At 41.4% G+C, this 27,610-nt stretch overlaps 1 protein-coding gene across 11 annotated transcripts in view; it reads right to left on the reverse strand.

Moving 5' to 3' along the window:
• The window catches only part of SLC18B1 (solute carrier family 18 member B1), a 38,988-nt gene extending 16,826 nt beyond the window's left edge, over nucleotides 1-22,162 (reverse strand). For 9 of the 11 annotated variants that reach the window (XR_007519306.1, XR_007519305.1, XM_049901021.1 and 6 more), the window contains exons 1-6: nucleotides 21,924-22,162; nucleotides 19,431-19,570; nucleotides 12,971-13,066; nucleotides 12,415-12,488; nucleotides 10,497-10,644; nucleotides 3,915-4,071 (exon numbers count right to left, since the gene is read on the reverse strand). Coding sequence is in view for 9 of the 11 variants with exons in the window: in XM_049901021.1 (XP_049756978.1) it covers nucleotides 3,915-4,071; nucleotides 10,497-10,644; nucleotides 12,415-12,488; nucleotides 12,971-13,066; nucleotides 19,431-19,570; nucleotides 21,924-21,966 (658 nt within the window). In the remaining 2 variants the exon portion in view is untranslated. Of the gene's footprint in view, nucleotides 1-3,914; nucleotides 4,072-10,496; nucleotides 10,645-12,414; nucleotides 12,489-12,970; nucleotides 13,067-19,430; nucleotides 19,571-21,900 lie in introns of all 11 variants that reach the window. The other 2 variants (XM_049901048.1, XM_049901076.1) reach the window with 2 other exon arrangements.
• Nucleotides 22,163-27,610: the final 5,448 nt, after the last annotated feature.

Here is a 27,610-nt window from a genome sequence, read left to right on the forward strand (position 1 = left end):
TCCCCCAACAGTTACCCAATCTCTTCACTGTTTCAAGCACCACCACGGCTGTTTCTGAGCCTCCTGCCACACTGTATGACATTTACTTCTGCATTGCTGATTTTCCACATTCTATTCACTCTGTAAGGTCTGGATCTGGCCCTAATTCTCCCACAAAATTCACCTTTCTATGACTTTCTATTTCATTTCTATTCTACACTACAAAATTTAGCACCTAAATTTTATGTTGTTGTTGTTGTTAGGTGCCGGCGAGTCAGTACATAGCGACCCTATGTTCAACAAAACAAAACAGTCGGTACATAGCGACCCTATGTTCAACCAAACAAAACACGCCCGGTCGTGTGCCACCCTCACAATCTTTGTTATGCTATCTCGTTGAGGGTCTTCCTCTTTTTTGTTGATCCTCTACTTTGCCAACCATCCTGTCTTTCTCCAGGGGCTGATCTCTGCTGATAACATGTCCAAAGTCTGTGAGACGAAGTCTTGCCATCCTTGCTTCTAAAACATATATACATACCACCTTAAATTACTTTCTATTATTTGATGACTTTCCTACCCTCTAAGTAATTTAATAAAATATTTGCTGAGCTAGGCACCATGCCAAATGCTGGGCATCAGAAAGTGAAGAAGACACGCCCAGACCCCATCCTTGCAGAAAAGTTGTAAAAAGGAGTGGAAGAGCTACAATGGGGCTAGGAAGCTGCCTGTTGGAGCATATGTGAGGGTTACATTAAAAAAAAAAACAGGAAGTTCTGGAGGTGGGCCAAGATGGAGGAGTAGTCGGACACTTCCGGTGGTCCCTCTTACAACAAAGACCCCAAAAAACAAGTGAATCAATTATATATGACAATCCAGAAACTCCGAATATCAAAAACAAAGGAATCAGACTGAGTGGCAGGGGGAGGGAGACACGGTTCAGACGCAGCAAGGAGTTGCCAGACCTGACCCGGAGGAAACTGGCACCCTGCAGGCTGGATCTGCTGGTGAAGCAAGCAGTGACATTCGGGATATGTTTTCCACATCCGGAGAGACCGAGTGGTAGAGAGTTCACTCACAGCTCCAGAATCAGTGAAAAGCAGCACTCTCAGCGTAAGATAAAAAAAAACAGGAAGTTCTATATAGGAAAGGCTTTCCAAAAGTAATGATATCTAAGCTGGGGCTTAAAGGATCAGTTTGAGATGAACCAGTAAAATGGGAAAAAGAATAATCGAGGCATGTTATTCCAGAAATGGCATATTCAGAGGCTCAGGAATAAGCCCTGTATTTGAGGAAACAGAAGAAGAGAAGTTGCAGGGTTGAGATTGGGATAAGGGGACACAGAGAAGGGCTCGCCAAGGTAATGGGAAGAGAGCATACTGCAGAAGTATGTAGTGATCAGATTACACAGGACTTGGCAAAATATGCTAAGAAGTCTGAGAAATCGTGAGGGATTTCAAGCAAGAATCAGATTTCTCTGCTGCCCCATGGAGAATGGGATGTAGGAAGACCAGGCAGGGGACAGTAACAGTGACCCAAGCCAGAGATAATACTGGTGAAGTTTTGATGTTGTTGTGGATTTAATTGTGTCCCCCCAAAAAGATATGCTGAAGTCCTAATCCCTGGTACGTACGAATGTGGCTTTGTTTGGAAATAGGGTCTTTGATTTTGTTACCCGTTAAACAGTCATACCAGAGCAGGATGGGTCCTCATCCCATCTGAGTACTGTCCTTCATAAAGAAGAGACACAGACACAGAGAGACAGAGGAAGGACGCCATGTGATGGTGCAGCTGCAAGTCAAAGTATGCCAAGAGCCACCAGAAAGCCAGAGGGAGGTATGGGACAGATTCTCTTTCAAAGCCTCGGAAGGAAGCAACAAAGCCAACACTCTGATCTCAAACTCTCAGCCTCCAGAATTGTGAGACAATAAATTTCTGTTGATTAAAGCCACCCACTTTGTGGTATCCTGTTACAGCAGCCCCAGAAAACAAACACGGGGTGGAGGTTCTTTGAGGGCCAAGATCAGCACTGGTACGTCCTCATTTCTCCCAAAGCACCCAGCAGAATATATTATTCAATAAATACTTGTTGACTAATGATCAAGTATGGGTAAGGTACAAAAAAGTCACAAAGTATAGTTCAACTATTTTAAGTGCTGTATTCAGACTTTGTCAGGGCATGAGGGAGAAAGTTAAACCTTGGGGTAGGTTTCTAAATCATCAGCCAACGATGTAACTGTGAACCAAATCTGGGCACAGTTCAAGATGCTCAGCTACCGGAACACCAGCATGTAAAAAAAAGGGGACAAACGCCACCATGTGGCTCAGTGTGGTAGTGCCAGCAGGGAGACAATGTAATTTTGAATTGGACATTCAAGATGCCAATTAACAGCTCTGCCCTTGAATCAATTCTGACTCATGGCAGCCCCATGTGTGTCCAAGTAGAATTCTGCTCCATAGGGTTTTTAGCAGCTGATTTTTTGGAAGTAGACCTTCAGGTCTTTCTTCTAAGGCACATCTGGGTAGACTCCAACCTCAAACCTTTCAGTTCGCAGCCAAGCTTGTAAAATGTTTGCACCATCCAACGACTCCAAGATGATGATTCCAAACTAAACCCGTTGCCATCAAGTCGATTCCAACTCATAGCGACCCTACAGGACAGAGGAGAACTGCCCCATGTGGTTTCCAAGGAGCACCTGGTGGATTCAAACTGCTGACCTTTTGGTTAGCAGCTGTAGCTCTTAACTACTAGACCATCAGGGTTTCCGATAAAGATAACAGGAACATTTTAATTGAGATATAACAGAAGTGAAGAGCAGGTTGGGGGCAGCTGGAGGAGGCTGCAAGATACCAAGTAGGGAGGGGAGAGGATGAAGCCAGCAGGCCAGGCCTCAAGGAATCTCAGATGTCGGGGCCAGTCCAGCACCTAATCACATAAGTTCTAAAAACTATGTCCTAAAAAAAAAAAAAAAATTTTTTTTTTTTTTTTTTTTTTATGTCCTACCATTAAGTAAATCCCTGGGTGTTAAGGTGCTTGGCTGCTGAAGGAAAAGATGAAGGTTTGAGTTCACCTGGAGGTACCTCAGAAGAAAGGTCTAGCAATCTACCTCCAAAAAATCAGACACTGAAAACCCTATGGAACAGAGTTCTACTCTGACACACATGGAGTAACCACGAGTCGGAATCGACTGGGCAGCAACAGGTTTTAAGGTCTTAGCAAACCTTTTCTCCTTATATGGCGTGGTAAAACTCTTTCTCCTGCTGCATATGAACCTGATTTTCCATGAACTCTCTAGCTGTGCTGCCCTAGTAACCTGGTAAGGACAAAATGCCAACTATACTAAGTAATATTGCTTATGATAAAGATAACCCCTGATTGCAGATGGACAGAAGTATAAATGAACCATAAATACCTAATGAGGACCCTATGTTTTGCACCTCACTGAGTATACTGACTCTTGTAACGCCTACCAGGCATGAAGCTTTGAAGCAGGGTGATTCCCGCTACTGCCTGACGTGGACCTATGTCCTTGTACCTGGGCTGTGCTCATAGACAGATGCGAGGACCACTGAGAAGAAAGGCCTGACACTGACTTCCTCTCCTATAGCCTTCTAGAAGACTGGTGCCCACTGTGGCCCTTGGCCACTTCTGGCTGTGAATGTTTAGTTAAGTTCAAGATGACCTCTGCTAGGCACTGCGAGGTAATGGTTTATGATACTTACTAGTTCTAAAGGTCAGAGAGAATTTGTGATCTATAAAAATTCTTATCAACATTGCCTATAGCAGCATTTCTGAAGAGATAATTAGTTCTTTCAGGGCACTCTAAAACTCTATTATTGATTATATAAAATTGAGTATATAGAAAACAGGTCTCCTACAAAGACACAAAAATACTTGAAGTTATGATTCTTCAAATGAAGAGTAAGTGTGGTCTTACCATAATTAGGTAAAATATACATGTTGAGTGGTACCATCAGAAGAACCATGCATCCCAGAAAAATAAAAGGCACCTCATAGCCAAAAGACTGGTACAAAAAGCCACCTAAAGGAGGCCCTAGCACTAGTCCAAGTCCAGAGAAAATCTCAAGGCTTCCCTAAAAATGGAAAAACAAAGGAAAACTGAGTCAATATATTTCATTTGAAGAATTAACAAATACTTAACAGGCCTACCTGAAAAAAAAAATTCCATTCACTTCACAGTTTACACCAAAATAAATAATTAATTAACGTAAGATAGTCCAAAAATTTAAACATACATATTGAAACCATCAAAGTTCCAGAAAATGAAAATATGCGAGTTTTTAATTCTTATGATGGGAAAGGTCTTTCTAATTACGACATAAAAACGCAGAAGACATAAAAGAAAAAACACAAAGAAAAGATTGATAGATATGATTATACAAAAATACAAAAAATTCTACATGGCAAAATACATCACTAACAAAGTTAAAAGACAAATGGCCAAACCAAAAAAACCAAACCCAGTGCCGTCGAGTCGATTTCAACTCATAGCAACCCTACAGGAAAGAGTAAAACTGCCCCATAGAGTTTCCAAGGAGCACCTGGTGGATTTGTACTGCTGACCCTTTGGTTAGCAGCTGTAGCACTTAACCACTATGCCACCAGGGTTTCCAGACAAATGACCAGCAGTGAAAAATAATGACAAAAGACTAATTTTCCAAATATATATAAATAATATTTTTTTTATATATACTAATAATGAGAAAAAAACCAACAACCAATAGGTAAATGGGCAAAAGGTATAATAATAAAACTGTTGACACATAAAATGAAATACAAATATTTTTAGACACATAAAAAGAAGCTTTCATTTTTAAAAGAAATAAACATTAAACTCCAGGATACCAATTTTCACCCATCAAACTGATATGACTAAAAAGTTTAACAACACTCCATGCTACCCAGAAAGTAGGGAAGGAGGCCCTTTTATACATTGCTGGTAGAGTGGATGATGCATAATGACCCTATAGGACAGTAGAACTATCCATTAGGGTTCCCTAGGCTATAATCTTGACAGAAGCACATCACATCACCAGGTCTTTTCTTCCGTGGAGCGACTGGTGAGTTCAAACCACAGACCTATCAGTTAGCAGCTGAGTGCTTAACCACTGTGCCACCAGGGCTCCTTCGGTGGAGTGAATACCAGAGGGCAATTTGGCAAAATCAAACTTACAAATGCACATATCCTGACTTAGAATGTTCTTTCTAGGAATTTAACTTACAGATAGGCGGCATAGCGGTCAAGTGCTACGACTGTTAACCAAAAGGTCAGCAGTTCGACTCCCCTACAGGGTCACTATGAGTCGGAATTTACTTGACGGCAACAGGTTTGGTTTTTTTAATAGCCATACGGATGTGGCATAATATATGTACAAAGTTATGCATTGTCTGTAACAGCAAAAGATGTAAACAATCTAGATATCCATCAACAGATGACTGTTTAGACAAACTAGATTACATCCATATAATGAAATACTACACAGCCATTAAGGAGAAGTAAAAAATGAGTTCTTTAGACACAGGTATAGAAAGATCTCTAAGATGCATTATTAATGAAACCAGCAAGGTGCTGAAGAGTGTTTATAGTACACTACTGTTTGTGTAAAGAAAATAAGGCAGGGGCTAGAATCATGCGCTTACTCGCACTCGCTCGCTCTCTGTCTCTGTCTCTCTCTCGTGTATGTGTCTGTATCTGTGTCTGTGTCTGTGTGTGTTGTGTGTGTGTGTATATACATACGTGGACTCTCTGGAAGAAACTTGTTACTTCTTGCCCTCCAGCAGGTATAACAGGAGGACTAGGTAGCTGGGCAACAGGTGTGGACATGGAACTTTGCACAGTTTGAGTAGTCTCCAATTTATGACAGGTTTCCATTCTAAGGACTCCACCGTAAATCGGTTCTGACATGAGTCGAACACCTCTTTTTTTCCGTTTTCATTATTATTGCCTTTTATTATTAGTATCCTTATAAAATTGATCTTTGGACATTTTTGAGTGAATATGTGAGAATGATAACATCAGCAAATTACGTCCTGCAACACTGTATGCAGTACATATTACTAAAGATGAGATGTACAAAAAAAAAACATTATCATAAATGCAGTTTGTCGTAACTCGAATATGTCATATGTTGGGGACTACCTGTATCCTCTTTTATAACTTCTGAGTTTTGCACCTATAAAATTATTTTATTGTTGTTGTTAATTAGGGTTAAAATAAGTAAAACAGTGTCATGGGGGACAGGGACTTTCCTATTAAAACTACAGAAATTATACCATTTTAAATAAATCTAGTGTTTAGAGGCTTTAAGCAAACTTATGACTTGCAACCTTATGTCCTCAGACCTCATAGAGGACGTCGTAGTAGTTCATTAGCTTTCAAAACTTCACAAAACATACAGGGTTTCTATATTTAATCACTATAAGGTCATCCTGATCAACTACCACGTCACACGTGTTGGCTTTTGGCAGCAATTTTATATAGAAACGTGGTATGCCAACACTGGTCTCCCCCTGCTGATCAGAAAATCCAATGGGTGGCTGTCAACAATCAGAGGAATTTCTCAGGCAGCATCTCCTAGAGTGTTCCACAGACATGCTCTTTAAGAGGTCAACACGTGGTGTTTGGTAAAAAGAAATTCCACGGTCAAACTGAGATGTAGAACTTTAAACAAAGTATCTTTACTACAGGGTTTCTCAGGGCCTTAAAATGTGAATGCGAACTAGACATCTCTAAGTTGGGGGACAGCATACAATACGCTCCAAAAATGTTTAGCCACAAAACCTTGTTTTTATGGAACATGATCAGGGACTAGTGTGCCATTGAACCCTCTTTGAGAAACGTATCTCCAGGAAATGTAAACAGCTTGCCTGTAACAGAGGCTACCACTACATGCCAAATGCTTGTTGTTGTTGTTAGGTGCCATCGAGTCAGTTCCGACTCATAGCGACCCTATGCACAACAGAAACACTGCCCTGTCCTGAGCCATCCTTACAATCGTTGTTATGCTTGAGCTCACTGTTGCAGCCACTGCATCAATCAACCTCATTGAGGATCTTCCTCTTTTCCGCTGACCCTGTACTCTGCCAAGCATGATGTCCTTCTCCAGGGACTGATCCCTCCTGACAACATGTCCAAAGTATGTAAGACGCAGTCTCGCCATCCTTGCTTCTAAGGAGCATGCTGGCTGTACTTCTTCTAAGACAGATTTGTTCGTTCTTTTGGCAGTCCATGGTATATTCAATACTCTTCGCCAAAATCACAATTAAAATGTGTCAATTCTTCTTCGGTCTTCCTTATTCATTGTCCAGCTTTCACATGCATATGACGCCATTGAAAATACCATGGCTTGGGTCAGGCGCACCTTAGTCTTCACGGTGACATCTTTGCTCTTCAACACTCTAAAGAGGTCCTTTTGCGGGGGGGCGGGGTTTGCAGCAGATTTACCCAATGCAATGTGTCCTTTAATTTCTTGACTGCTGCTTCCATGGCTGTTGATGGTGGATCCAAGTAAAATGAAATCCTTGACAACTTCAATCTTTTCTCCGTTTATCATGATGTTGCTCACTGGTCCAGTTGTGAGGATTTTTGTTTTATGTTGAGGTGTAATCCATACTGAAGGCTGTGGTCTTTGATCTTCATTTGTAAGTGCTTCAAACCCTCTTCACTTTCAGCAAGCAACATTGTGTCATCTGCATAACGCAAGTTGTTAATGTGTCTTCCTCCAATCCTGATGCCCCGTTCTTCTTCATATAGTCCAGCTTCTCGGATTATTTGCTCAGCATACAGATTGAATAGGTATGGTGAAAGAATACAACCTTGATGCTCACCTTTCCTGACTTTAAACCAATCAGTATCCCCTTGTTCTGTACGAACAACCGCCTCTTGATCTATGTAAAGGTTCCTTATGAGCACAATTAAGTGTTCTGGAATTCCCATTCTTCCCAATGGTATCCATAGTTTGTTACGATCCACACAGTCGAATGCCTTTGCATAGTCAATAAAACACAGGTAAACATCCTTCTGGTCTTCTCTGCTTTCAGCCAGGATCCATCTGACATCAGCAATGATATCCCCGATTCCACATCCTCTTCTGAAACTGGCCTGAATTTCTGGCAGTTCCCTGTCGATATACTGCTGCAGCCATTTTTGAATGATCTTCAGCAAAATATTGCTTGCATGAGATATTAATGATAGTTTCACAGTTTCTGCATTTGGTTGGATCACTTTTCTTGGGAATAGGCATAAATATGGATCTCTTCCAGTCAGTTGGCCAGGAAGCTGTCTTCCATATTTCTTGGCATAGACAAGTGAGCACCACCAGCGATGCATCTGTTTGTTGAAACATCTCAATTGATATTCCATCAATTCCTGGAGCCTTGTTTTTCACCAATGCCTTCAGAGCAGCTTGGACTTCTTCCTTTAGTACCATCGGTTCCTGATCATATGCCACCTCTTGAAATGGCTGAACATCAGCTAATTCTTTTTGGTATAATGACTCTGTGTGTTCCTTCCATCTTCTTTTGATGCTTCCTGCGTCATTTAATATTTTCCCCATGGAATCCTTCACTATTGCAAATTGAGGCTTGAATTTTTTCTTCAGTTCTTTCAGCTTGAGAAACACCGAGCATGTTCTTCCCTTTGGTTTTCCATCTCCAGCTCTTTGCATGTCATTATAATACTTTACTTCGTCTTCTCAAGAGGCCCTTTGAAATCTTCTGTTCAGTTCTTTAACTTCATCAATTCTTCCTTTTGCTTTAGCTGCTCAACGCTCAAGAGCAAGTTTCAGAGTTTCCTCTGACATCCATCTTGGTCTTTTCTTTCTTTCCTGTATTTTCAATGACCTCTTGCTTTCTTCATGGATGATGTCCTTGATGTCATTCCACAAGTCATCTGGTCTTCGGTCACTAATGCTCAATGCGTCAAATCTGTTCTTCTATGGTCTCTAAATTCAGGTGGGATATACTCAAGGTGATATTTTGGCTCTTGTGGACTTGCTCCGATTTTCTTCAGTTTCAGCTTGAACTTGCATATGAGCAATTGATGGTCTGTTCCACAGTCGGCCCCTGGTCTTGTTCTGACTGATCTTTTCCATCGTCTCTTTCCACAGATGTAGTCAATTTGATTTCAGTGCATTCCACCTGGTGAGGTCCATGTGTATACTTGCTGTTTATGTTGGTGAAAGAAGGTATTTGCAATGAAGAAGTCATTGGTCTTGCAAAATTCTATCATTCAATCTCCAGCATTGTTTCTATCACCAAAGCCATATTTTCCAAGTACTGATCCTTCTTCTTTGTTTCCAACTTTTGCATTTCAATTGCCAGTAATTATCAATGCACCTTGATTGCATGTTCGATCAATTTCAGACTGCAGCAGCTGATAAAAAATCTTCTATTTCTTCATCTTTGGCCCTAGTGGTTGGTGGGTAAATCTGAATAATAGTCATATTAACTGGTCTTCCTTGTAGGCATATGGATATTATCCTATCACTGACAGCGTTATACTTCAGGATAGATCTTGAAACGTTCTTTTTAACTATGAATGCAACACCATTCCTCTTCGAGTTGTCATTCCCAGCATAGTAAACTGTTACAAATGGTTCCCACCCACACACACAATCAGAACCTAAAATGAACCCATCCAGCTAATAAAAAGTGAGAACTATTATGCAGCAAGTAGTGTGCTGATAGAGAGAACTTAGAAACAACAGTAGTACTGGGGTAAATGAGGGAGTCTTTGGCACTAAGCTGATTAGATCTTCATTTCTGAAGGAGAAGTGTATGCTGTGAGGGTGACCTTTCGTCTGATATGCAGACCAAGTGTTCTTCAGTGATAAAGGAGCCCAGAGAAGAGGGCTAGGGGAAAGCCTGCTCAGGGTCAGGGAGGCAGCAGCACAGAGCTGGGACAGGAATCTGGTATTACACTGATACCAGCCTACATGGTTCTAGGCAATACAGGAGAATGTACGTCAATACGAGGCCACCAGGCTCTGGATTTTTACGGCAAAATAAAAGGACAATCCTCAGACAGCGAGCCCAGAGGCACTTAAGGACCTGAAATGCTCTCTACGGTCCTGTCCATGAGTCTGGGAACAGTGGAGGAAGAGTTCTGGTATAAATTGAGAGTTTTGCCACTAGACATAACTCTTCTGAAGCAGAGGAAGGCTTTAAGCATCTCAGCCACAATCTAGGCTGCAGAGAGCAAAATACTGCTGAGAGGTTAAAAAAAAAAAAAGGTAAAAAGGAATATTTGGTTTGGACCACATTTACCTATCAAACGTCCCATTTAGGAAATTCTAAGTGCAGGTTGAACACCTATGTAACTAACGGTGCAGGTACTGACAGCTTTGCTGCTAGAAGTAGAAATCAGGGCACAAGGTAACAAAGGCACAGAGAGGAGAGAAAGGCAGATAAAGAAGAATGGAACCCAGGTATAATTTTGAAGGTTAAATATTTTAGCCCCGAATAAAGCCAAAATAGGACAAATTTAGGAAATACATACCAATACTGTTGCCACATTATTTGGAAAGGCCTTCACGAGGATAGAAAAAGAAGCAGTTATTGCTGCAGCAAAGCTTACGGCATCTGCCACCCTCACGAGAAAACACAGAGCAATAAATATTGGTCCTTCTGGAGCTTTGTCCAACACACTAAAAAGGAATAAAACAATTTTCAAATATCAAGTTGGGTTTAGTTTTTTTTTTCCTGTATTATATTTTTTAACTATATTCATAACTATATTCACTGAAAGCAGTAGTACCTAACCATAATTATTAGAATAAATCTCCTTAGAATATGAGTCTTTTAATGAGTTGCTTTATCATACTTTCACCAGGGGAAAATTTCCCTTTTTTTTAAAAACAATTTCAGTCATATTGGCAGTTTAGTTGCCCTTCTTTGCTGACATAATTTCTCTTGTTATGGATTGAATCATATCCCCCCAAAATATGTGTTGTAAATCCTAACCTCTATGCCTGTGGTTATAATTCCAATTGGGAATAGGCTGTCTTTGTTAATGAGGCAGGCTAGGACGTATCTTGAGGCAATCTCTTTTGAAAGATAAAAGAGATTAAATAAGCAAGCAGAGCAGAGATGGGGGAAGAGAGATGGCAAGCCATGTGAAGAGCAGCCCACAAACAGAAGCTCAAAGACAAGGGCCTTCCCCAGAGATGACAGAGAGAAAAGCCTTTCGCCAGAGCTGGCACCTGAATTCAGAAAATAAATTTGTTAAAGACATCCACTTGTGATATTTCTGTTATAGCAGCAGTAGATAACTAAGAGAGACCCCTGGATGATAAAAATAAATAGAGCTTGTAGGAGTCCCTGAGTGCCGTAAATGGTTAAGTGGTGGACTACTGACCAAAAGGTTGGCTGTTCAGACTTATCCAGATATGCCTCAGAAGTAAAGCCTGGCAATCTTGTTTTGAAAGGAAACAGCCCTGAAAACCCTATGGAGTTCAGTTCTACTCTGAACATATAGAGTCACTATAAGTTGGAATTGACTCAATAGCAACTAACTACAACAACTAAATAGGCCTTGTTGGAATATGTAGAATCACACTGACAAGAATCTACACAGAAAGAAGGACCCAGAATGATACCAGGTTCGATGGAAGGGCTCAAAACTTCAGAAAAAGAACGAATGCAAAAAATAGACGATTCCTTCAAAAAAAAAAAAAAAAAACATCCATCAAAATTACATTTGATATGAAGGATTTGGAGCCCTGGTGTTGCAGTGGTTAAGAGCTCAGCTGCTAGCCAAAAGGTTGGCAGTTCAAATCTACCAGCCCTCCTTGGAAACCCTATGGAGCAGTTCTACCCTGTCCTATAGGGTTGTTATGAGCTGAAATCAACTCGATGATAACAGGTATGAAGGATTTACTGAGTTTAATTCATCATAATGTCACTATACTCTGATCATTCCTCTATGTTCCCCCAATTACTTAAGTTCTTCCACATAATCTGCCACTATGCTGATGGTTCAAGGAACTCTAAGTTTAAGATCCTGCATAGCTGTTTTACCCCTGGCACTCACTTTCCCTCTTCTAGCAATAGTGGAACCATCCCGCCCCACATTGGGCACATAACCCCAGCCTGGCCAATCAGAGCATTCTCTCCCCCTGGCGACTGTGGCGACTTTTGCATAGGCCAATTTCTGTCAGTCACAATCACCAGTGTCCTAATAAATATTCAGTAGCCAGCTTAACTGTGATCCCCGGGGGGACTTTCCTTAAGATCAATGATATCCATCCCCGTTCTCCACAACACCTGATTCCCTTTGCTACTAGTCTCCAGCACAGGCAGTGCACTCAACCGACAATCAGTGGTACTGACTGATTTAAAGAAGCCAGTAATATTCCAAATTGAACACAAATTCTGAAATCTGTTCAAGCTCCCCGACACATCAGAAAATGACTTACCCAAAGAGAACTGTAACTCCTCCTGAGACAAACATTCCTGCTACAAACATAAACTTTGCTCCAATATGTACAAGCTATAACAAATATCAAAAAAGAGTAATAAGTTGATGACTGCTACAAGTCTGTATTGACATAAAAAATTTACTGTGTCAGGAAATATAGGACTTTGAGAAGACATGCAGTTAGTACAATACATAATAATTCAATTATTACATAATGTATAATAATTCAATTCAACTCCAGACATAGTTATCTGTTTAAAACCATCTCTGATCAGAGCTGTGAACTCAAGGACTTTGCATAACCAGCTTGCATAACTCATGCTTTTCACATGAAATTCAAACACCTTTATGGAATGACAACATACATTGTTTACAAACATTGAAGAAGTTAAAAATCAATCGACTCTGAGAACAAAACTGCCAACGGTAGCATGATTCATAACATATAACAGTGATTATTTTCATATTAGTGAAAATTCTAGATGAGTAAATCGGAGTAACTCATTACACTATTTTTAAAAAATCAAAATGAGTACATAAACCTTAATACTTACATATTTTCCAAAAGCCAAAGATGCCAGCAAGTTAAACAACGCGTAACATCCAAAGATCATACCAATAACTGTATTGCTGGCTCCTTTCTTTTCAGCCTTGAAAGAAATGGGAAAGAAAACAAAGTTTGAAAGACAAATTGGCATCAATGCGAAAAAACGGAACTTTTATTAAAGTAGAGCATCTCTTGTAACCTTTATCTGTGTAACAAATTCAAAGATTATTATTTTAAAATAAATGTGTTACGGAAGGAAAAGAAACTGTAATAAAACCTGTTTTCTAACATGAAGGTTATAAAGAACTGTGAGCTATAAAAAAATAGCCTGGCAAAAATCAGAAGTAGAGAGTAAAAAATAAACCCTGGATGAGAAAATGTGGGCTGTGCTTCACTCATGAGACTAAGAAAACGGCTCATCTAGACACAGCCCCCTCCTGGTAGTACATTTGGTTACAGGGTCAGACATCACTAAAAACCAAAAAACACTTTGACAGTCAAAATGCTCAAGACTAGGAGATTCCATGAGCTGGCACATAGTCACATCCAAGGCCCATTCGGGCTGAGCCTCTATTCCTAACAGTGGTGCCAACCTGACACTGTGGGTGGTGCGAGCATACTCAGCTGCTAACCAAAAGGCTGGCAGTTCAAGTCCACCCAGAGGCACCTTGAAAGAAAGCCCTGGCAATCTGCTTCCCACAGATCAGCCACTGCAAACAAAATGGGGCCGTTCTCCTCTGCACGCATGGGGTCGCGATGAGTCAGAATCGGCTTGACGGCAACCGGTTTTTACTGGTACACGACATTTTGGAGAAGCCAAAGTTTTCTTTCTGACATCAAAAACATAGATCAAAAATGTTTCCCTGACATTCTATGTTCTCCAGAAACACCTAGGATAGCTTAGCCATCAATTTTAACTGTTCACGTTTATAGCTTATTTTAAGAGTGAGCGCCTAAATTGCTACAGGCTATGTAGAATTCATGTAGAATTTATCCTGAATATACTTCCTTTGAACTTCAAATGCTACCCTTAGTTGTAATTTACAATTGAATTCACGTTCATAAACAGAGACGGTTTTAAAATGTTTTAAGCTGTGGAAATATGGTAGATTTTACATCAGGTTCTAACTATAGCAACTTAGGGAGTTAAACCCAAAATAAAAAAAAAAAAGTTGCCGTCAAGTCGATTCTGGCTCATAGTGACCCTACAGGACAGAGAATAACTGCCTCATAGGGTTTCCAAAGAGCAGCTGGTTAGCAGCCAAGCTCTTAACTGCTGTGCCACCAGGGCTCCTAAGGAGTTAAAATATGAGTTTAATTCCTTTAAAACAATAGACAGAATTTGCAACTTCACATACTGGGAAGCACAAAACTTGAACTACACAATTCTCTGTCCTCTCAATTAGTCATTTACCGGGCACTTTTTATGCGTCAGGCATTGTACCAAGGAGTCAGCAGTGAATATTTGTGGTCAGAAGAGACCAATTTAGATTTATTCTTTGCCAGGGCTTCAGAAAGTTCACGAACAACTTTTAAAACAGAAACACACACACACACACTCTTCCACACCCTTCAAAATCAGTTCTCTACAACATCTCCCTAACTACAAGTTCAAGATAAAGTTTTTTCTCCAATGCTCACCATGTAAAGAAATCATCATCATTCAATCCTTGCCTTTCTCAAAGATATTCTTTTCATGCCAGGTTATGTCTCTTCAAATAAACTCCACATTTCTCATAGTATAATACTACAGGAAATCTGATAGCTGAATTCTATGGCTCTAAATTAAACTATGCTAAGAAACACAATCAGGATGTTCCTCATATGAGAGACTGACTCACTTACTTTGGACATATCATCAGGAATGACCAGTCACTAGAAAAGAACATCATGTTTTGGTAAAGGACTGACAAAAATGAGGCAAAATCTCAGTGAGACCAACTGACACAATAACTACAACAATGACTTAAATGTACTAATCAAATCATGAACATGGTGCAGAACTGGGCAACGTTTCATTCTTTTAAGCATAAGGTCATCATGAGCTAGCAACTAACAACAAGCTAAACTTTAGAAGGCCCCAGAAATGTGCTCGTTAACCACCTGATGGTGGATGAGGGCACAGAGGCCCACTGCACTGCAATAATTGATTGCTTAGGTAGGGTTGAAACCCATAATTCTGTGGGATTCAGAATTAGCCATTCCCTTTTAAGCACTCATAAGCACATGAAAGAATGATGTGGAGACAACGAAATATTATAAAAGATACCTACAAAGTTATCCTAAGAAAAGGCTATGCTGTATGTACACTGGAACATAAATTTTAAATTTCTACTACACAATCCCCTCATACACATGCAAAAGCTGGACAATGGATGAGGAAAACCAAAGAAGAATTGATGCTTCTGAATTACAGTGTTGGCGAAGAATACTAACTATGCCATGGACTGCCAGAAGAACGAACAAATCTGTCTAGGAAGAAATACAGCCAGAATGCTTCTTAGAAGGGAGGATGAAGAGACTTTCATGTACTTTGGACATGTTATCATAGGGGACCAGTCCCTGGAGAAGGACATCATGCTCAGTAAAGGAGAGGATTAGTGAAGAGGAAGACCCTAAAGGAGATGGATTGACACAGTGGCTGTAACAACGGGTTCACGCCTAACAATGACTGGAGGATGGTGCAGGACTGGGCAGTGTTTCATTCTATTGTACTTAGGGTTACATGACCAGAACCAACTCGACAGCACGTAACAACGACAACTACACAATGGTCAAGTACCTTAAAGGGAAGGTATTACTAAAGGAGTCCATTAAAACGTAGGGAGAATATTCACTGATCAGGTGGCATTAACAGATCTGAAAAGTATTTAATTCTAGAGTCTGACAGAAAATATACAGTGGTAATAACAATATTTATTGGGCCATCATCATAAGCCAAAATCACTATGAAGTGTTGTTTTACATGATATTCCACAATTAAATAAGGGATGTATTTTTAGCTGGCCCTATGTCACAGATGAGGTTACATGGTTACAACAGCCCATCTTGTGCATGTTCCTACATACATTGTGGGAGCAGGATGGAGACCATAATGGAAATGGGATGGAGACTGTAATGGGATGAATACCAATTGCCAGTTGCTGTGAAGTTGATTCTGACTCCTGGTGACCGATGTGTGTCAGAGTAGAACTGTGCTCCACAGGGTTTTCAATAGCTGATTTTTCAGAAGTAGATCGCCAGGCCTTTTGCCTCTGAGTGGACTCAACCTGCCAACCTTTTGGTTAGCAGCCATGAGCTTAACCATTTCCACCACAAAGGGACTCTGGTAGCTTTAAGAGTGGTCCCCCAAAAGATATGTCCATGTTCTAACACCCAGGACCTGTGAATGTGGCCTTGTTTCCAAAAACGGTCTTTGCACATATAATTTAGTTAAAGATCTCAAGATAAGATCATCCTGGATCAGGGTGGGTCCTAAATCCAATGACACAAAACCCACTGCCATAGGGTTGAGATTATCATGGGAGTTACCTCATAGCTACTCATAGTGACTCTATACTACACAGTAGAACTGCCCCATAGGGTTTCCAAGGTTGTAATCTTTACAGAAACAGACTGCCACATCTTTCTCCCACTGAGTGGCTGCTGAGTTCGAACTGCAGACCTCTTGGTTAGCAGCCAAGTGCTTAACCACTGTATGACCAGGCCTCCTTAAATCCAATGGCAGGTATCTTTCTAAGAGAAAGGCCGAGGGAGATTTGAGGCAAGAGAAGAAGGCCATGCAAAGATGAAGGCACGGACTGGAGTGAAGCGTCTGGAACCACCAGAAATTGGAAGAGGCAAGGAAGGATTCTCACCCAGAACCTCCAGAGGGAGCATGGCCCTGCTGACACCCTGATTTCCAACTTCTAACCTCCAAAACTGGGAGACAGTAAATTTCTATTGTTTTAAGCCACCCAGTTTGCAGTGCTTTGTTATGGTAGCACTAGGAACCAAATGCAGCGATGCAGAACCCCGCACTGTGGCAGTAGCTGCACCCACCTTTTGGAAAGTTGATTCTGCCTCACATTAGGAGACCAGAACAGCTATTAAAGCAGTATCTCATTCACGTGTGATCCTCCGACAGAGCATGTAGGTGACCAGAAAAAGGATAAGCAAAGGTAGGAATCTGGCACCAGAATTCAAGAAGGGTGCTGTTTCACCTTCACCTAGTCAGCTCTGCACACAGCGGCTGCAACAATGGGCTCAAACATAGCAACAACTGTGAGGATGGCGCAGGACCAGGCAGTGTTTCATTCTGTTGTGCATAGGGTCGCCATGAGTTGGAACCAACTTGACAGGACCTAACAACAACAACAACAACAATCAGCTCTGGCTAATAGAAAGGCAGGAAGCAGGCGTGGCTAAGCGCTTGGCTGCTAACCAAAAGGTTGGCGGTTTGAACCCACCAGTCGCTCTGAGGGAGAAAGATGTGGCAGTCTGCTTCCATAAAGATTTACAGTCTTGCAAGTTCTATGGGGCAGTTCTACCCTGTCCTATAATGCCACTAGGAGTTGGAATCAACTCGATGGCAATGGTTTGTTTCTTTTTTTTGGTATAGTCCCTTGACCCGCAGCTTCCAGATGGTCTCTAGGGGCTATTCTCTTTGAGTTTGTGCCGTTATCTATAAATCCTAAAAAAAAAAAAACCTGTTGCCGTCGAGTCGACAGCAGCCCTATGAGTCCTAACACCACATAAAAGACTATGATTAGAGGTAAGAAGGCAGTATTAATCAGAAACTTTCCTTTGTATAGTGCAACTAGAATTCCTAAGAGTGTCTGTAAGAGATTCAAGTCAGAATCTAGATTGCCACTAGTTTCATAAGAAATTTGTGGTCCAGTGAATTGCTTTTATATAGCCTTTCTAGTCATGCTCTTGTAACTCCCACAAAATAATTGGCTGGGATTATGCAAATAAGGTGTATAAAACCCTTGCAAGTATTGGACAATTTACTATGACCATGCTAATAAGGTGACTGTGGCCTACTAAAGGGACTGGTCAATTTTGCCACCCTGCTAGGCTTAAAAGGGCTAATCCCAAAGAGGTTCAGGGGAACCTCACTGTCATCAAGAAGAAGAGTCTTGAGCACAGCATGTCCTTTTGACCAAGGACAGGGTTCCTGCATTGAGAACCTCCTAGACGCAAAAGAAAGGTCAAAAGTTAAAGACAGAGAGTGACAGCAGCAGTGAGTCTCCCAGCCCGTAGAGCGAGAGCTGTGCACCTCTGGGCAGGAGGTTTGCCTGTGGAGCTAGAAGAGCTGTAACACTTGCCCGTGCAGGGCAGAGGCCTGAGTGTGCCCCATGCAGGGGTTGCCTCAGAGGATCCTGTGCAGGGGTCTTCCTACAGCAGGGTGGAGCTGGACGCCTCTGGGTAGGAGGCTTGCCAGTGGAGCTAAAAGAGCTGTAACGCTTGTGCAAGGCAAGAGAGGCCTGACTGTGCCCCATGTAGGGGTTGCACGCCTCCCCCCCAGGCATTGGGAATCCAAGTAACATGGCAGCCAAGGTACCCCACAGGTCCAGGTGGGAGCTGGCAGCAGAGGCTTTGAAGGGCCCGCAGCAGCAGAAGCTTGCGAGATCCTGTGCAGGGGTCTTGCCGTTGGTGAGGAAAGGCCCAGTGAGGCCCAGTGGCAAAGCAGAAGCCTCAGGAGCTGTTCAGGTCCCCAAGCAGCATCACGGTGGTAGCCAGAGGAAGCGGTGACACGAATACAGCACCTGACCTGAACCATGGCAAGCTATTTGGAAAAGGGTAAGTGGTTCTCCTTTAGGAATCTGTTGTTATTGTTCACTGTTTGCTTTCTATAAATAATAATAACAGCTTTCACTTTGCCAATACTGTGGAAGTGTCCCGTGCGTCCGGCTCGATCACAGGTGAACGTAACACCCTTAGAACAGTTGATGCCAGTGGGTGCTCATGCCTCATTTCTAGCAGTCTAATGGCTGCCTGCAAGTTTGAGGCAGAGCCTCTCTGCATGTAGACTGTCATGTAGGTAAACAGACACATACATACAAAATTCAAGTCAGAAAAGAGAATTTAGCAGACCACATTTTCCTAATTCCAAACTACTAATAAACCAGAAACTATAAGAGAAAGAGTGAGTTACTATCTTAATCTAGACCTTTTGCAGTAACATTTCAATCTCATTTATTCTGTGCATCTTCTTTTTTCAGTTGCAGGAACCAAACAAAGATTAAGCAAACTACATAACTAGCAAAGTAATCCACAGAAGGTCAATTGTATTTAGGTCAATTACCTTCCAAAAGGATGTTCTTTTTGACTGGAATTTTTTTTCCTAGTATCAGACATTCTGTAAGACGTATTCTGTTGGTTGTAGTTCACGCAGACTTGTATATTTTACATAGTGTAAAATGAGATCATTCAGAAGGCTTTTTTAAAAATTAACAGTTCACAAAGATATACAAAGTTCTTACCTCCTTGGGGAAAAAGGGCCCAAGAATAGAATAGCACATACTGGATCCCAAGTTAATGGACGCAGCTGATATCAGCGTAAAAAACTGTTCTCTTGAAAGCTGCCTGGGAGCCTCTCTTGCAGTTCCCAGGGAATCATCACCTTAAATGCAAACATACTACAATTATAGGCCTGTAGAGTCCCAAGGAAGCCCTAGTGGTGCAGAGATTAAGCGTTTGGCTGCTAACCAAAAGGTTGGCAGTTCAAATTCACTACCTGCTCCTTGGAAACCCTATAGGGCAGTTCTACTCTGTCCCATAGGATTGCTATAAATTAGAATTGACTCAACGGCAACAGGTTTTTTAGGGTCCCAGGAGGAGTCTCTGGGTGGCGCAAACCGTAAAGTGCTAGAAAGGCTGGCAGTTCGAACCCACCCAGAGGAACCTGGGAAGACAGGCTTGGCGATCTTCTTCAGAAAGGTCACAGCCTCGAAAACCCTACTGAATGCAGTTTTACTCTGACACACATGGGTCACCATGACTAAGGAATTGACTCTGTAGCAACTAACAACAACAAAGGTCCCTGGGTGGTGCAAATGGTTTGCTCTGGGCCGCTAACCAAAAGTTTGGTAGTTTGAACCCACCCAGCGGTGCTGCAGAAGGAAGGCCTGGTGATTTGCTTCTGTAAAGATTAAAACCAAAAAGCCAAACCCATTGCCGTCGAGTCAATTCCAACTCATAGAGACCCTACAGGGCAGAGAACTGCCCCTTAGGGTTTCCAAGGAGCAGCTGGTGGATTCGAACTGCTAACCGTTTGGTTAGCAGCCAAGTTCTTAACCAGAAAGCCCTGCGTATGGAGCAGTTCTCCTCTGTAACACATAGGGTCACTATGAAAACCAAAACAAAACTCATTGCTGTCGAGTTGATTCCAACTCACAGCGACCCTACAGAACAGAGAAGAACTGCCCCCTACTTTTCCAAAGAGCACCTGGTGGATTCAAACTGCTGACCTTTTGGTTAGCAGCCATAGCTCTTAACTACTATGCCACCAAGGTTTCCTGGGGTCGCTGTGAGTTGGAATCAATTCAATGGCAAGGAGTTTTGGAACTGGGACTAGTGACAGAAGTACACCGTTGGCATTTCAGGGTACAAGATAACATTTGCTGAGCCAAGCACTGTTTTGAAAATAGTACATTTGATCAAATGTAACACAATCTCTGTACGTAGTTGCAATGTTTAAATGTACTACACCCCTTGGAAACTCTTTGGGGCAGTTCTACTCTGTCCTATAGGGTCCCTATGAGTCAGAATTGACTCAACAGCACTGGGTTTGGGTTTTTTTTTTTTTTGTATTCCCGATAAGAATTTCAAAGTAGAATTTATCAAACCATCTGATCTGCCTTGCCTTCACCATAAAGTCTATTGCTTTTGTCTTTAATAAATCCATTCAAGAAGGATGTGGCAGCAGGGTGATGCCCAAAAGGTATTTATTTTTTATCTATAGTATAATATCCCTTATTGTTTTTTCAAGTTACTACCTTCATATATAAGGTGCCCTTGTGGCACGATGGTTAAGACTCGGGTGCTAACCGAATGGTAGTTGGTTCAAAATGCCACCCCTCTACCCAAGTGGTTCTAAGAACTGGAGATCTGCTCCTGTAAAGATTACAGCCTAGGAAACCCTATGAGGCAGTTCTACTCTGTCCTATAGGGTCGCTATGAATCAGAATCAACTAGATTACCCACAACAACCTTCATATGCTACATGGACTAAATAATGCTTTAAACACGTATTGTTAGCTGTTTATTAAGCATTCTAGGGCAGTACTGAAGTCAAGTGAAATGTAAATCACTCCACTGGTGAATTCATACCTAGAATGGTATACTCTTCGAAGACCAGTTCCACAAACCCATAAATCAATCATTTTTAGCACTGATTACTGGTCTTTTGCATCAGTTAATTTAACATTTATCCCCAGGACTAATTTTTCATTCAACTTGAAGGCACCAGGTAAATTGTTCAGAGTATCAACCATCCATCAAATCCTTTAGCCATTTTAACACTAAATGGTTATGAGAGAAAAAAAAAAAAGTGAGAAAAATATATTTGCTTTGCTCTATTTTCCAGAAGTTGCCATTGCAGTCTAGGAAAAGGAAATCTGTGCAACGTGAATCTTTGTAAAACTTTCGGAGTAAATGAGGAAGGAAAAATGAGCTAAAGTTGAAAAGGGGGGAACAGGAGGTTCTAGACACGGAATGTTTTACGCTCTTCTAACGGCATACTGATTTGACTGTATTCTTCAACACACAGCTATAGGAACGAAAGCCACGAGACGACATCCAGTCCCTGAATTTCAACCCCTCCCAAAGGGTAGAGAAAGCGATCCAAACCACACGTTCAGGCCCCAGCCTTTCTCAATGTCTCAGACACAAAGCAAGTTAAAGCTAATTCCGTCTTTGATAAGGAAACAGGATCGACGCCCCCGAGCGCACCCGGACTCTCCGCCCGCGGTCACCTCCTGGAGGGCGTGGGCTCTCGGGGTCCCCTGGCGCTTCCATGCAGGTGCGCGGACTCCAGCGTCGCTGCTCCCGGGCCCAAGCTCTCTCGGACTCGACCTTGAATGAGAGGGCAAGCGGACACGCGGACAAGCCGGAGACAGCTGTTCAGCCAGGTCCGGGCATCCGCGAGTCCATACAGGTATCGAACGCTCAGGCCTCCAGCTCTCCGCAACACACTAGGACAAGGATCCGCCCCGAGAGGACGCGGCCTGGGGCGGGGCGGGGCGAGACGAGAGGGGCGGGGCGGGAGGGGCGGGGCTGGGGCATGGCAGGGAGGGGGCGGGCGGGGGCGGGCGGGGGCGGGCATGTGTGGGGGGGCCTTTTAAAGACACGGGCTATTACCTGTAACTCCTGTTGTCCTTTTTTACTACATATTAAAAAAAAAAAAAACCATATTCCATGTGTTTTAGCCACTTCAAGCTTAAAATGAGTGCAATTTATTACCAACAAAAGTAAGAAAGGACGATCGTGTAGATACAGAAAAGGTTGTTGAAGTTGGGTGCCTCCGAGTGGATACTGGCTCACAGCCACCTCGTGGGACAGGGTAGCACGGCTCCATAGGATTGTCTAGGCTGCACTCTTCAGGGAAGCAGAAAAGGTAGGGGGTGCCTGAATTCAAAGGCACAAAATCTATTAGAATATTAGGTACATGCGGTAGTGTTTGTATTCGCTGAAGCCATGCGTTAGGAAACTAGTAATGAATTAACGGAGTCCCAACATCAGGAGTAGATAAATATTTGCAAGAATTACTATGAATGTTGAGGAAACACAGTGGAGTGGCTAGGAGTACGACCCTGGAGGCAGATGCCTGGGTTTCAGGCCAGGGCGTTTACTAGCCGTGTGTGAGCTTTGAAAAAAAAGCAGGCGACAATGTCAGCTTCCCTTTCGGTACAACTGAAATTATAATGCCTATCTTGTGGGATGGCTGTTAGTATTAGTGATAAGGTGTGAAGTGCTTGGCAGGCGGTTGGCAAGCCAACATGACGGCTGCTGCCTTGCTGTCACACTCAATTTTCTGGTAGGAAAACAAATGAAAATAAGTGAAATTTATTCTCACCTTATTTATTATCTGAAAGGGTTTAAGTTTCAGAGACTGGGAAATTCTTGATCTGGGGCCAAGGCAAAACAAAAGGACTATTGAGTTACTACCTTGTGCCAGGCACTGTTAATTTAAGGGTGAATGAGCCCTACCCAGCCCTCAAGTAGCACCTTCTTCCAGTAGATAAAACGGACCAAAACCAAACCAAACTCGTTGCCATTGAGTTGATAAAACAGACACTGATCAATAATTTACTTGAATGCAATGGGTTAAATGCTGTCCTAGAAACACATTGGAAGGACTGTTGACTTTGTCAGAGTAAGTCCAAGATGGCTACCTGGGGAAATGATGTTACCTGGGTACGGTCTTAAAGGATATGAAAAAAATTTGTGTATGGGCAAGTAGGTAGGAAGGGCCTTTAAAGTCTTTCAAACAAGAGTTTGCTCCAGCAAAGGCTCCTTAAAGTCACATTCCAGAACCTTTATGATCTGACCACTGCCAGCTTCTCCAGTTTCATTTAACTCCACACTCCTATTCTCTCTCTAATCTAACATCAAACTATAGAGGAACATTTTCTTGAATTATTTCTTTGATGACTACATTCCCTTTTTTCTGTTCTTTTTCTGGAATGTTCCTTAGACTGGTTGTCTTATTTTTTACTCTTTTTCCCTCCTACTTTACTCTTTCTCTTTTTTCTTCACCTTATAGAAAGTTGTCCCAAACTTATTTTCCACTCCTGGAACTGAATTTTTATTTCCATTATCATCTATTTCTCTCTATACCCATTCCCATTCCTCCCCTCATTAGCAACCGTTCTTGCATGTTTAATGTATATCTTTTGATTTGCATATGTTCTTATAAGATGTGAGTTCTTGTTTTGTGTCCATGTATTTTTTAATTAACATAAAGGGAATTTGTGATAAATACATATTCATATTTCTATCTTCCTCTCTACTTTCAGCCTCTACCTTCAAGATGGTCACTGTTACCACTGAATACATTATTGTATTATTTTCCTGTGGCTGCTGTAACAAATTATCACAAACTTGGTGGCTTAAGACAACAGAAATGTGTTCTCTCAGGGTTCTGGAGGCCAGAAGTTCAACATCAGTTCAATGAACCTAAATCAAGGTACCAGCAGGGGAATGCTCCTTCTGGAGGCTCTGGGGGAGAATTTGGTCCTTGCCTCTTCCAGCTTCTGGGTGGCTGTCAGCATTCCTTGACTTGTAGTCACCTCAGACCAATCTCTGACTCCCTGGTCACATTGCCTCCTCCACGTTTCTGTGTGTGATTTCCCTCTGCTGCTCTGTAATAACAATACTTGTGATGGTATTTAGCACCCACTCAGGCTGATCTCCTCAGCTCAAGATCTTTAATTTAATCACATCTGTACAGTCTTTTTTTTCCAAATAAGGTAACATTAGCAGGTTCCAGAGACTAGTCAATGAGCATACCTTTGTATGCCATTGTCAGTCTACCACAATTATCTACTCATATTTTTGTATGATCATCTAAATATATAGACACATATGGGACTTTGTTTCATTACAAACCAAAATAGAATAATATGGTATCTGGTTGAATGCCACCTCCTCAGAGAAGTTCATTCTTAACCCCTTATCCAAAATACATCCCAGGTAACCCTTTGTCCCTTCATTCTTCTTTATTTTTCTTCTGAGTATTTGTATCAGTTAGGGTACCCTGTTGTTAATAAAAGAAACGACTTTTGCTAATTTAAGTAGAAAATGAATTTATCACTGATTATTAGGTAGCACATAGAATCACCAGAAGGACAATACACACCATTTTATAGATTACAGTGTCTAAAATGACACTGCACAAGTGGTCCAGTACACATGCCACAACAGCATTGCTGGACGTACAAACTACAGCATGTTCTGTCAACACCACCAATGTTACGCACTAGACCCTGTAAGTAGAACCTTGTTCCTACAACTCTGGAATGCTGCCACCCTCACCAAAATGGAGTTTAGGTGGTGCCAGCTTCTTCCACTCATTTTCTTCCTTCACATAACAAGAGCTGGTGTGTTTGAAGTCGGGTAGTAAAAATTCTCCAACTTTGTTCTTCTTTTTTAAGGGTGGTTTGAATATTCTATGTTCTTTGTGTTTTCATAGAAATCTAGAATCAGCTCTTAATTTCTCCCAAAAGCCCGATGGGATCCTTATTGGAATTGTGTTGACTCTATAGATCAATATTTGGGGAGAATTGACATTTAGTCAATATTGAGTCCTCTAATCCATGACTATGTTATATCTCTCCATCTATTTAGACCTTTAATTTCTCCCAGGAATGTTTTGCAGTTTTCACTGAAGAGGTATTACATGCCATCTTAGTTCTCTTAGGGCTGCTGTAACAAAATACCACAAAGTGGGTGGCTTGAACAGAAATTTATTGTCTCACTGTTTTGGAGGTTAGAAGTCCAAATTCAGGGCATCAGCAGGACCATGTTCTCTCCGTATGCTCTAGGGGAAGATCTTTCCTGTCTCTTCCAGCTTTTGGTAGCTCCAGATGCTTCTTGGAGTTCCTTGGCTTTTCAGTGCATTTTTACATGGCATCTATCTTCCTGCTTTGTAACTCACATCTCTCTTCTCCCCCTTTATAAGACACCATCCAGGAAGGATTAAAACTCACCCTACTCCAGCATGATCTAGTTAATCGATAAAGTCCCTGGGTAGTACAAATGGTTTGCAATTAACTGCTAACCTAAAGGCTAGCAGTTTGAACCCAGCCAGTGGCACCACAAAAGAAAGACCTGGCAATCTGTTTCCATAAAGATTACGGCCAAGAAAACCCTATGGAGCATTTCCTCTTTGTAACACATGGGGTTGCCATAAGTCAAAACCAACTCAATAGCAACAGGTTTGGTTTTGGTATTTAAATTAACTGATATAAGGGTTGGAAACCCTGGCGGTGTAATGGTTAAGAACTATGTCTGCTCCTTAAATACACCAGGCACTCCTTGGAAATTCTTTAGGGCCATCCTACTACGTCCTATAGGGTTGCTATGAGTTGTAATTGATTTGATGGCAACAGGTTTGATTTGGTCGGTTGGATACAGGGGTTAAAATGTCAGCATATCTTCTTGGGGCACACAATTCAATGTGAACTATGCCTTATGTTAGATTTATTAAGTATTTTGGTTTCTGAAACTATTAAAGTAGAATTTTTTACATTTAGATTTCTAATCATTTGCTGATCATATATAAAAATAAATTAATTTTTTTATCAATTTTGTATTCTGCAATCTTGCTAAATTCCCTTATTGGTTGTAGTAGTTGTTTTGTGAATTCTTTCAGGTGTTTTACATACATTTATACATAAACAAATATTAAAAGAGACAACTTCATCCTTTCTGCAATGTATGCTTTTATTTCTTTCACTTTATTGCACCAGCTAGGATGACCAGGTAAGATGTTGAATAGAAGTGGTGAGAGTGGAAATCCTCACTTTGTGCCCAATATTAGGGCTCCCGCTATTCAGTATTCAGTCTTCCTCTATTAAGTATACTCTTAGCTGTAGATTTTTCATATGTGCCCTGTATCAGATTGAGGAAGTTCCTTTCTATTCCCAATGTGTTGAGAAATCATAATTTGAATTGATATTGAATTTTATCAAAAAGTTCTTCTAAATTTATGGTAAATGGTTTTTCTTCTTTATTCTGCTAGTATGATGAATTACATTGATCAGTAAATACAACCTTGCACTCTCGAGATAAACCCAGCTTGGTCAAATGTATTATCATTTTTACATATTGCTAGACAATTTATTTGCGCCCATTCCAAGGAAAGGTGATTCAACAGAACGCGGATGTCATCAAACAATATCATTAATATCACACACAAGTAAAATTTCACTGAATATCATTTAAAAATGCTTGCAGCAGTACATTGACAGGGAACCGCCAGAAATTCAAGCCAGATTAAGAAGAGAATGTGGAACAAGGCATATTACTGCTGATGTCAGATGGATCTTGGATGAAAGCAGAGAATACCAGAAAGATATTTAGCTGTTTTTTATTGACTATGCAAAGGTATTTGACTGTGTGGATCATAACAAATTATGGATACCATTGCAAAGAATGGGAATGCCAGAACACGTAATTGTGCTGATAGAGAACCCGTACATAGACTAAGAGGCAGTCATTCGAGCAGAACAAGGGGATACCGTGTGGTTTAAAATCAGGAAAGGTTGTATCAGGGTTGTATCCTTTCACCATACTTATTCAATTTGTATGCTGAGCAAATAATCTGAGAAACTGGTCTATATGAAGAATGGGGTATCAGGATTGGAGGAAGACTCATTAACAATCTGTGATATGCAGATAACACAACCCTGCTTGCTGAAAGTGAAGACGACCTGAAGTGCGTACCGAAGACCAAAGACTACATAGCCTGCAGTACAGATTACACCTCAAAATAAAGGAAACAAAAATCCTCACATCTGGACTAATAAGCAACATCATGAAAAAAAGGAGATAAGATTTGTTACCCGAATAAGGTTCTTGTCTCTCACTGGTCAAGAATGAGCAGGTAAGGCACGTAGTTTTCCACACGAGCAAAGCTTTATTGAAAAGGCTTGCAAGT

This window comes from Elephas maximus, chromosome 1 (genome assembly GCF_024166365.1).
Source record: "Elephas maximus indicus isolate mEleMax1 chromosome 1, mEleMax1 primary haplotype, whole genome shotgun sequence".
Classification (NCBI taxonomy): Eukaryota; Metazoa; Chordata; class Mammalia; order Proboscidea; family Elephantidae; genus Elephas; species Elephas maximus.